At 37.2% G+C, this 12,286-nt stretch overlaps 1 protein-coding gene across 5 annotated transcripts in view; it reads left to right on the forward strand.

Moving 5' to 3' along the window:
• The window catches only part of SLIT3 (slit guidance ligand 3), a 535,954-nt gene that overhangs the window by 296,373 nt on the left and 227,295 nt on the right, over positions 1-12,286 (forward strand). For all 5 annotated transcript variants that reach the window (XM_069773165.1, XM_069773166.1, XM_069773167.1 and 2 more), the window contains one exon: positions 5,766-5,837. In XM_069773165.1, the coding sequence (XP_069629266.1) occupies positions 5,766-5,837 (72 nt within the window). The remainder of the gene's footprint in view (positions 1-5,765; positions 5,838-12,286) is intronic.

Below are 12,286 nucleotides of genomic sequence, written 5' to 3' on the forward strand. Positions count from 1 at the left end.
TTCAAAGGACCATCTATTACCATTTATGGTGCTTCCTTATCAATTTAATTTAAGGATAAGGACTTTAGGTTAGTATGTGAGAAATTTTACATAGATGTATTGGTGTTACTTTCCTTTGAAATTTTAATATTCTTAACATTATATAACGACTGGTTTGGAGGCTGGACAATAAATGTTATAGAGTGTCTCTCTAATTCTTACAGATTATGGAAGAACTTCAGTACTAGGGTATAAACTTTATGGGAAAGTGATAGCATAAACCCAGCAGTTTATATTAGAAGAAAGAACTGAAAAGGTTTGGGAAAAATGTTGTCCGAACTGAGGTTCTTTTGGAGATATAATTAACAAAATTCATTTTTTTCTAACAACAATTCTATAATAAGTTACAGTGAATTTACCTTCCAGTGAAATGGCTATTGAAAATTCCTTTAAATACTTTAATAATACAAAAACTTTAATATGGATACTTCTGGTTAAATATGCAAGTCTTTTATTAATGAGGAAATGGCTCTTGCTTAATCTCAGATCTATAACAGTAGATATTTGTAACAGTAGTAATTTCATATCTGTAACAGTAGAGCTTTCTTAAATATGCAACTATTCTAACACTTTTTTTTATGCTAAATGTGCTAAACGTAAAATATAAGAAACAAAGAAATCTGAAAAGTATTTATTACAGTACTTATTAATACGGGCTTTTATTTAAACATTTAACTGGATTCTGGACAAAATATAGAAAGAGGTTATAGTAATTAAAGTACCATCACAGTATAATTAAAAACCAGATTAACACTTGAGCTCTGCAGTGGCCTCGGTAGTGTTTGTAAATGGGAAAAAAAAAAAAAAAAATCCCTCTGAAACAAAGTACAAAACACTGATTATGTAGTTCATTACTGTGAAATGTTGATGCTTGAAGGACCTCTTCTTCATGAATGTAAGTATGGCTAATTGCAGAAAAAATATTGAAAGCTTTTATATATGGCATCAGCTTAGTTGGTGTACTATGAAGAAACATTGCTAGTAATATAAATGTAGGCTTTTAAACATTAACTAACTTCTAATGTTAGTAAAAGATTAGATAATTTTGGTATTGGAAAATTTCACCCTGGATGAATTAAATTCTTTAATGTTTCAGAACAGTTTGGGTTGTTTGTTGTTTTGTTTGGTTTTTTTTAAATCTTCAATCTAGTAGCTTGATGAAAATTATATCAGCTTTGTTGCTGGGGATTTTTATCTCTCAAATGCATTTGAAAACTAAATATTCCTTATTGTTGTGAGCAAAACCTCCAAGCCTCAGTAATTAGAGGATTATTTCAAATAGCAAAAGAATATCAACATTGTAAAATCCTATTCCTTCCAAATGTTATTTGAAATTTAACTTTCATGTATGATAGATAATGTACAAATCTAAATGGATAAGCTGGAGTTATACTCTGTCAGAGGAATTGTGTTTTAAATAGTTAAAGCGGTGTCTTGGCCAAACCATAGACTGTCCAGTGATATAAATCTATTAGGATGCAATGTTATTTCTCATTTCATAGAAAGGTGATTTGTGTCTAAGGTTTTTTCTTTAAAGCATCAATTTTAAAGATAGACAAGGATCAATCAGTTGCGTATAATTTAGTCACATAATTTTCCTGTTTTTTAATAAAAACTGAGACTAGCTATTGAGTCATGGTTAGAGTCAGATTATAATAATACATACGGCATTATGTATTATAGCTCTACCATATGAAAGATGCCTTTTTCTCCAAATAGTTTTATAAATTCTCGCATCATTTATAAGCATTTGTCTCTGTCACGCTTCACCTAAATCCCATATACCCATTCAATATTTTCCTTGCTTGAGTGTTTTGCTCCTTTCTCTGCGATCTTCCGGTATGGCTCTTTGTATCTATTAGTATTGTCTGGTTGTTAATTGCCTGTCACGGAGATCTCGGATCCCTGGAGCCTCTTAGGTGAGGTCAGAGTAGGTAATTCAATCACACGCGAGCCGCTGGGTTTCCCAGGCTGGGATCTCAGCTCACTGATGTTGGAGCGAGAACCCTTCGGACAACATCACCGAGCCCAAGTCCAGTGCTTTGTGTCTAATGCATGAGAGATTAGGCATTTAACCCAAACACTTTCACCCAAATAAAAGTTAGATGTCTATCTAACTTAGCAAAAACTTGGAAGTTCAAAGTTTGGTAGTGTTTATTTGTTTGTGCCTTGGCTTGTAGCTCTTATCATGTGCCATACGTATCGTATGGCTATTTCACACAGCTTGGTTATTGCGGTTTCAGTCATCCTTTAGCCTCTTAATATAGAGGCTCACTTTTTCTGCGTGAGAACACTTATTTTCTTCAGAGGCAGTTGAATCACTTGGTAGTTTTAGATAAAGTCTGAGCTTAGTGCTGTATTCTTTCAAAAGGCAGGAATGGAGGTATAAAAAGTGACTTTGTCCATTTTAGAATGGTGTCTTAAATGTGAGTTTGTGTTGTCTGACCTTTTTTCACCATACATTACACTGTTACATGCATAACATCCTGTTTGTAATATTGAGGAGAAAAAGATCTTCTGGAAAGGGTATGAACACTGACAAATAGAGATGGCATTTAAATCTGAATAAATGCTTCTGCTGACTGAGACCATTTTTTAAATTTACCTGTAAGCCTGGAGCAGCTGATCTGTGTCTCAGGTAGCAGTGCTCTGGGGGTGTGTGTGTGTGAGTGCTCCAGTCAGAAGGCAGCGATGAAGAAGTGGGAGCAGTGTCGCATGTTCCTCAAGGAAATACTTGTGCCACCTATTCTGAACTACTGATTTTGCTAAATTTTTTTTAAAGTTGATTTTTTACTTTGTCTGCATATGATGCTTTTTATTCAGGTAAGACATTCTTCTCAACAAATGTTGCATGTACAGCTTACCCACTTTGAGTATGTGATCTGGCTGCTAGCCCACATCACAGGATTTTTGTTTTGTCTTCACGGGTATAAAAGTATGTGTTGAACACCTGTCTTTGCCTTTCTCTAAGGCTTTACCTGAAGTTTTCTCAAAACTTTATAAAGTAACGCATTGTCTTGGAAGGACGGCATCGTTTAGACTTTAAACTCTCAAATCTCTAGTCTCTGCTTAACCACTCACCAAGGTGCTGTACAGAAGCAAAGAAATAGAATTTCCATCTTTACCCATGGAGAAATAAACGGGGAGGCGGAGGGTCTCAAAACCAGTCATGCCTAATTTTAAGACAACTAATAGTTCTTTTCAGAAGAAACTCTTATGCTTAAACACCGATGTGAATGTTTTGGTCTGACAGATATCAGGAAACATAAGCTCTGTTACAAAGAAACATTAAACATGTGGATGTCACCCAGAGACTCTGCAGATTTAGTTTATGGGGCACACAGAATCAGGGTGTATCTCTAATGAATATTTTCCCCATTTACTGACTATCCTGCTAAGTGTGTGTCTTCTGGGCATCTAGAGGTTTCCCTTGCTGTTGTCCTGTGGATGAATCACACAGACTAAACTTGGTTGTTAGCATTAGCGTGAGTGGACCTATAGAAATATGATTAAGATTGTCATTATGCTTTTTCAACAAAAACCAATCTATGAGAGTAGTATTTTTTAAAAAACCCAACACACCGCATATGAAGCCCTTTAATCAGAAGACTTTGTGACTAGCATACTGGGTTTATTTGCTTATTTTAGTGTTTTTGGCAGAAAAATCAATATTATAGTATAACTCAAATAAAAATAGGCAATATATAGTACTTCCCGTAGAAGAAGATATGTGATTCTCAAGTTGCGCCTGATTTCTCTTCATCGTGCTAGCATGTGCCAACTTTACGCTTAATAAAGCCAACTGAAGTGTAAAGTACTTAGTCATGCAACCAGCATTATATTTAACTCATTTTAAGTTCATTCTTCCTGAAATGCACCGTCCTTTCTGTTTGAGCAACAAATTTTTAACAACCCACACAATTAAACAGGGATCTTGGGAAAAGCCACTCAGCAGCCGCGGGTCCTCCCAGCAGTCAAAAATGTATAGTTTTTAGCAACTTTGCTAGGTGGTGGGAGTAACGGAGAGAACATAAATAAATATGTATGTATATACTTATATACATATGTATATATACTATGCATCAACTCTTATGGTACAGAAAAATCCATTTTGGATGATTGCACATCCTGGTATCTGTCAGTATGGGAGACATCGCTGAAGTTTTGCCAGATTCAGCATATTCTCCAAAAGTACAAGAGCTATGAGAAACCTTAGCTGGGCTTTACGCTTGCTAAGTTTTTTAGTAGACCTTATAGCGTGCCTGGTTTTTCATGCACTGTAAATCCTAAAAAACATGATGTTCATCAAGACCAGGCTGCATTACAAGGGTTAAGTTTCCCATAGTCTTCAAATATACACATATTCAAGATGGTCAATATTAGTAGATCAAACTCAGTATTTAAAGGGGTGCATAAAGGTTTTATTTGCTCTGTCTGTACTTTATTGTTGTATAATAAGAAAGCTATGAAAAATGTCTATTTCGACCAAATATTAAGTACAGCAAATAGTTGAAGTTGGTAAAACTATACAAATATATTATACATATATATATATTGTAATATATTTGCTATCTCTGCATATATATTTATTATTTTTTAATAGCAACCAGAAACTGCAATGCAATCTTGGTATATTTGTTCATGATAATTTACACACACAGAACAAATGGTCCCTGCCTCACCAAATCTAAAGTTTATGGTGGGCAAAGGACAGTATGATATAGTCGGGAGCCTGCATCTATTTTTTTACAAAATGCAGATATTGTACTTACACGTGGGCAGGTACATAATTTTATTTAAGGGATCAGGTGTCAGAAAATGTAATCACTGAATTTTAAATTACAACTTACAACTTTAATTTTCTAAGGAAAAGGGACAGATGTAGCTGTACTGCTATATCCACACATATATTGTAAAATATATTTAAATCATACGTATGCAGGGAGACAAATGAGAGAACTCCACCGTCCAAATATTAAATTACGCATTTTGAAGCAAAATAGTGTTTTAAGTGTATGTGTGTATAATGCTTTCTGTCACTGGATTGCTCTCCCTGATGCAGTTAGACAGAATCTGTATTTAGTCAGAAATCTTTCAATAGAATGGGCTACCAGATGGGGCCAGTAACAATGCAGAGAGGCATCGAACCACCACAGACATTTGGTGCTTAGAATAATAAAAAGACTATAAAATTAGATTAGTTGAGTCTAATTTGGAATTGGTATATTCCCTATGCACTCTCACAGCTCTTGGGCAGATAAAGCCTGGAGATTTAGTACTGTCAGGACAGAGGACTCCAACTTCCAGTAAAAGAAAAAAGGCATTCTGGGAGGTCACGGAGGGCAGCACAGTGACCTCCAATGATTTACAGGCCTTTAGCTTAATGAAATTGTTTCAGTGACATGACGGTAAAAGCTCATAATGGATTGGATGCCCTAATGTAATGAAATTACTCCCTTCTGCCTTTAAAAAAAAAAAAAAAAAAAGGCGCAATTAATATTTACTGAGACCTGACAGGCTTCAGTGTGCGGTAGCGTGCAGCGCTGTCAGACAGCAGCGAGCAGAGCCAGAGCAGCGTGGCAGCCGAGCAGCCCTGCGCCGGGTGGCGAGCAGGCGCTGCGAGGGGGTGGAGGGACACCTCGGTGACGGGGAAGCCCCCAACCTGGCGCTCCGAGGCAGTTCTGCCCGTACCAGCCAGCCTTCATCCTCTCCCTTCCTTTCTGCAGGCAACTGGACAACAACCAGATCAGCTGCATCGAAGATGGAGCCTTCCGAGCCCTGCGCGACCTGGAGATCCTGTGAGTTGACTTGGTGCTGTGCCGGGGCGGCGGGGGGGCGGCTCTCCCCGTGCTGCAGTGCTGGGCGAAGCTGGGGGCTTGATATCCTTCCTTCCCACCTCGGAGCGGTGGTGTAGGTAGCAAAGTGGAATCTCACACTTCCCCCAGGCTGGGGTTACTGCTAATTAAACCACAATAGACGACTTCTCTGCTGTCGCTCCTGAGGAGCAGGGATATTGCCGTGCTCGCTGCCGTGAGGAACAGATGGGGTTCAGCAGTATTCAAAGTGCGTCCGATGTATGCTCTGCAGCCAGAAACCTGGCCGGGTCTGCGTAATGTCGAGTGGCGGATAGGTAACAGGTTCGTGGGGAACAATATTATGAGATATCTGACAATTGCCCCAGACAAAAAGCTGTTTAAAAGGTGTTTGGTATGTAAGAGGGAGGAGAGACGGGCGTTTGGCAGGCTTGTTCAGTGCAGTCATTGGCTTTTGGGGAGGATCCTTCTCTGAGGGCTGAAATAACACCACGTTGTGCTCTTCATGTACCACAAACTTTACACATTGGCTGTTAAAGCTGCAGCACAGACCAAAAAAAGAAAAACAGGATTTGACAATGAAAGCTGACTCTAACAGAGAAAAAGCACGTTAGATTTAGAGCACCGTCATTGTAATGTAAAATCCAATATTACCCAGAGCTCAGTATCTGAGCAGATAATTTGCTTATTACTAATAGTTACTTGTTCACTTAGAGACCTTTTCTGGAATAGGTTTTGACTATATGAACTGATATAAAGCTTTCTGTGTTACCTGAAAGTTAATACTGCAAAGCTGAAAGTGTTAATACTTGTGAAAGCACACAGTCCTAAGCCAAAATGGAGAGGGAGCGGGGAGGGGGAGACACGACCCCTCCAAAATTCCAACCCTCAGCATCCGAACTGGAGTTAATACTGGTCCAGCACTGAAACAACATACACTCGAACACAGCAGGGAAGGCCTGCTCAGACTGCTGAAAAGCTTGCCCTTAAATAACATGGTATGAAACAGCAAATGGTAGATGGTTGAAGTAAGCACCTGCCTCACAGTCCTGTCACCTGGAGGTTCAGCAGACTTAAGACACTGTCTTTGGCTTCTGAGAACAGGCAAAACAACAGGCTTTATAGACGGTGCTGTGCCACGCATCACAGTGGTTTTGAATACATATGTGATAATATAGGGAATTCTTCCCCAAGGGCTCTACCCACCTTGTAGTGATGCTCAAAGGAGTTTTGCCATCAGTTTCAGCAGAAGCAAGTTCAGCTTTCTGAGGGACTTGGGAGTGGTGGCTGTGCATGTTTGTCTGTCACCATCAGCTGAGATACCTTTGGCCCCTCTCTCTCCCAGGCTGGAGTATTGATATTGATCAAATAGCGTGTATTGCTTATATTGAGCTAACAGTATGTATCTGCAGAGTTTCTTATCTGGGAACTTATGCTATCAAGAGTATTGTTTGAATTCTATATTAATAGCACTTTTCAGGAAAAGTCATGTGTTACCACTATAAAGTTTTACTTGTCTGTCAGATTGAAAAGTCTACTGTGCGGTGAAAGAAAGGAAGAAAAAAAACCCAGGAACTCCTACAAAATTGACTTTTTTTTTTTTTTTTTTTGATGGACTGATTTTCCATATCTGTGGAATCAGTCCTCCACTGACAGTAGACTGTGCTATAACTTTCACTAAAATAGGCTGGACAATAAATAGAGCCTTTTTTTGTAATATACTGAGTTCTGCAGGCTCTGAAAAAGTTGCTGGGAATGCATGCCCTCTCCCCAGGATGTAGTAAATGTTGAATTAGTTTATTTACCTCTCTGAGTTTAATTGATTAATTCTATGCCAGTTATTTGTGAGTGGGAGAAGAGGAGGATATATAAAATACATCATAATCAGTTCTGTAATGCATTTTTAATTTTCAGCACAGACATACTGCTACAGGAAAAATCAATCTTAATTCTAACAGATGAGAAAATATCTTGATAGTATCTATTTCTAAAGGTATTTTTCTTGCAGTCACAAAATCTGAGTTTTATACTTCCAACCTAATCAGAATTTTTTCCCAAGTTTTTCTTTGAAGAAAGTTTGAGCATTTAATCTATCAAAATAAATTTGCTCATGCCCTAGAGAATATCATATCCTCAGGTGTAAAACAGTCATAAATGTTAAAAAATTAAAGCTATTTGAACCATCAAAGAATATTAACAAGTGAAACCAAATTTCATCCTTTCATACCCACTGTGTAGTTTATGCAGATATGTTTTAACCTGTAATGCAATACGTAGAAAATATTTAATGATTCTGACAAAAATTAATCTAATTATCTGTTTGAACAGTTTGCAAGGGTACCAAATAGTGTATTTTTTCTTTATCTTACTGAAATCTTGCGACCTTTCTGATATCAAATGTTTGCATTTCTGCACCTTTTCTCTGCACTCCCGCACGTCTACAGAATTCTAAATTCTGTAGACAAACTCGGGGCAGATACAAAATGCTTATCATTACTCAAAAAAATAAATTAAGAACACTTTCTTTAAAAGCACTTTGGTTTCTGGATTGCAGTTTTCATTCACCTTGAATTCCTCAAAAGACATGAGTGCAAGGAGCTTGGTGATTTGGTAGATGTAGGAAGAGAAGGAAGTTGTGCAGTTATCCTTCAAAATGAAGAGCACTCCATGGACCACGTTACTTATTTCTGCTTATCAACAAGCTGTTTTCATTTACTACTTCTATTTTCTTTTTCTGTGTTATGAATACGTTCCTGTACCAACAAATAGCACAAGGCAGAGATGAAAACAAGACTGAAATTTGTGACTAATTTCAATACTTGACATGATGCAATGAGTTGCTAACTTCAGCTGAAGCTTGGATCAGACCAAGGCACTGACAGCGGCTCCCAATACAAACAGTCTTTTGATCACTTCTTTTATGAGCTTCCGTGTTTCAAATGTCCCAAAAGATGTCCCTGATCCTATGATCTGACCTATGTAGACCATAATGCAGTGCCAAGTGCTACTGGTGACTGAATTTTGGGTTAAAAAGCTGCAAAAATGTTGAGTTTAAAGTGCTTTGGTGCCTTCTGCTGATTGTCTTTGCCCCTGCGGCAAGGTGAAAATAATGTCTGAGAAATTACATGCAGAACTGACACGCTTACTTAGGCATTGTTTCTTGGTAGTTTTGCACTGGGGCTGCTTTTGTTCAATTTTGAGTCAGATTTTTTGTATGGCTTCCCATAAAGTTTTTAGTTTTAATTTGTTGATAAAATAGGGATTTTTCTTGTTGACATACTGCCTTTCCCCCTTTTTGCGAGATGATAAAGCATATTTTAGTGGGTTTGTTCTTGCGTTCCAAGACACAGAAAGGTGTGTGTAACCACTGAAAGAGCAATAAAATGTAAAAGATGCATGTATTTGTAAAGGGGTGGCAAAAGTTATTAATTAACTTATGACCTGTTGGAATAGAAATGCACAGGAAAGTTGAAGAAAATTGGTGTGAAACTTTCGCTAACTAACTCATCATTTTCAGTAGGAGAAGGTTTTCTCCTCTGCTTAATTTTTAGTTATGTCCTGTAGCAATATCTGTCAATAACAGTTATTATTTAGAAATATGATTAGTGTAGCTGTAAGCACGTTTAAAGATTATTAAAAAAACCTCACAAAACAAAACCAAAAAAACCCCCAAAGAAGTCTTCAAAATAATTGTCTAGTATTTCTTATGGTGTGTGGCAATACAACGTTCATATCCTTTGTAGATTAGAAATTAGTCCATAGCTTCATTTCCAAATGTCCAAAATTACGAAGCATGGGATTTAAAACTCTTTGAGGGCTCAGAATTTCACCTTCAGTCTCTTAGGATACATAAATAAAAGGAATTAATTTCAAGGTGGTTCAACAAGCTCAGTCAAACGGGTTAAACTGGTAACATTGAGTGAATGAACATGCTATTGTCATTAGACTGGAAGTGCTGAACAGTACTCAGTAAGATACAGAACTCAATTTAGCAAAAAATCCTTTTAATTTATTTATTATTGTTTTGCCTCACTAGGGTAGCTTGAAAACTGTGTGGTGACATGGCAGTTGTGCCATGTGGACAGGACAGAAAGAATTATGAGTCACTGTTGGCAACTTAGGTGGAGCATTTTCCTTGTTTTATATTGTAAAAGCTGTTTTTCCTCCTACTTTATAATGATAGCCAGAGGGACTGGAGCTTGAACACATTTTGTTCATTGCAGATTTTCTGTAAAAAAAATTCCCAAAGCCCAAAGATTTTATCATACCCAGAGCTAATCCTAGGAGGTCTGTGGATAGTATTCTATTACAGAAGGCAAATGAGTTCGTGCTGTACAGAGCTATGGAATGATTTTGGGTTTTGTTTGTTGTTAGTCATGTTAATTGCTGTAGGTCTTTCATAAAATATCTCTGAGCCTGAAAATCCTCTTTCCTGAGTTTCACCTGCTTTTTGAAATGAATGAGCACTGACTCTGTCATTGAGTCTGTAGCAACAAACTATGCACGCAGGAATCCGCCATTCAACTCTGGGCACTTTAGTGTGAAAAATCATGATAATTCACTCACAAGTAATACTGAAGAAGTGCAAGTACAGTCACCCAAATATTCACAGCAATTTTAAGTTGTAACTTTCATTTCAAATGAGCCCTAAATATTTGATCTTAAAAAAAAAATATTTAATTTTTCAGATAGTAAAGTGTAAACATAAGTTAAGACACACCACCCTTCCATCCCTGAAATCTTAAAATGAAAATAATAGGAGTCTTAGAAATTGAAATTGTTCTGTCAGCATTTGTATATATATAGCCTTTTCTCTCCAAACATTTGTGCCTCACTCTTCTTCCTGCCCCACAACAGATGCCCAGAAAAGCACACAGCTACAAGTGCCACATGCTGGTTTCTTTCGAACTCTCATTTGGTGCTGAGTCGTGTTCAGTGGGACACAGCATGATCTGTCAGACCAGTTGTGGTCCACATCCCCTGTTCTTCTGTATGTTGTCTGACACATCCAGTCATTGCAAGCATTTTACAAGTGGAATAGGGTTATTCATGCTTTCCTTTTTTCAATCCAATCCGTTCCTTTTATAAAGGATTCTGTTTCATAAAAAAATCAGTAATCTGCAATTTCTGATAGAGATGTCATGGATGAGTGTGCTTATAATACACACTACCTTTTGTCCTAGCAAACTTTTAAGAACTTTTCTGAACATGAATCATTATTTTTTGCTACAGCCAGGATTTAATTGTTCCTACGGTTGTCTTCTGTATGCTGAACACTCAGTTATATAGTCAGTTTTACTTATTTGCAAAATGCTATTCTGGGCATATCTTAACTAGATAGAAGATTTTTATTTGCTTTCCCAACCTGAAGAGTCAGGGAGCGAAAGTCATGACATAATTCTAAATATATGAGATGTCATTGCTTAATGAAAGCTTGAAAATGCCACACAAATGTGATTTCCTCCTCTGTCTTGCTGGAAATTATGATCGGTTGAGGCAATCAGGATAAAATTTGAACTCTGTAAATTGTGTTCCTATAACTGATACCAAAATACCTACATGCAATAATGAAAATGAGATTTCTATTTAAAATGTGCATAGCTGTTTTAGTACAGTAGAATTAAAATGATTGGGGGTTTTTTTGGTGTTTTGTTTTGTTTTCTTTTTTTACCCAAGGGTATATGTTAGCTCAAATGTATGTAAATGAATAAAATGAATTTACAATTGTTAGTTATTTCATCAGTCTGCATGTACATAATACGTGTCGTAAGAACAAAACTGAAGGGAGTAACCATTGGCAGTACATGAGTAAATGAAGTATCTACTAGTTAGGTGAAATTAGGTGAAAAACAAGGAGTTTGGCTTTTCTAAGAGTATCCTCAGTTTTCCACGTTGAACTTCTATCACGAGCAATCAAGTTATGCCAGAGGAAGAACAAAAGTCAGTTTGGCAATTGAGAAGCAGTGCACCCAGAGTATAGAGGTATCAGTGGACAAATGATAATTTCTATTTTTCTTTACTCCATTACTTACTAGACTGTCCTGTAGTTTATACCCGTCCCATTCTTCCTGCCTCCTGTATTGCTGTAGGTCTTTAAGGGAAGGAGGAATGCTGCTGAAGAACCTGGCTGGTGTCATTAGAAAGGTTTCTGTTATATAAATCAGTTGGAGATAAGATTAACTACAGAAATGCCTTTTTCTGGAGAACTTTTAGAAAAATACTGCACCCCTAATGGACCCTAGTGAAATAAGGTACATAATTACCATAAAGAATTGATGGAGGAAAGATGGGGTGCTTACATGATTGCTTGATAAGAAATGTCATTATTTGCTGATACATGTCGCTGAGAGATCTGGTGTCATTGCTCAAGATATGGAAATGAAATCTGAGGTAACCTCTGTTCTATAACATATTACAAAATGTGAGGTTGGAAG

The sequence above is a fragment of the Haliaeetus albicilla genome, chromosome 27, assembly GCF_947461875.1.
Source record: "Haliaeetus albicilla chromosome 27, bHalAlb1.1, whole genome shotgun sequence".
Taxonomy (NCBI): Eukaryota; Metazoa; Chordata; class Aves; order Accipitriformes; family Accipitridae; genus Haliaeetus; species Haliaeetus albicilla.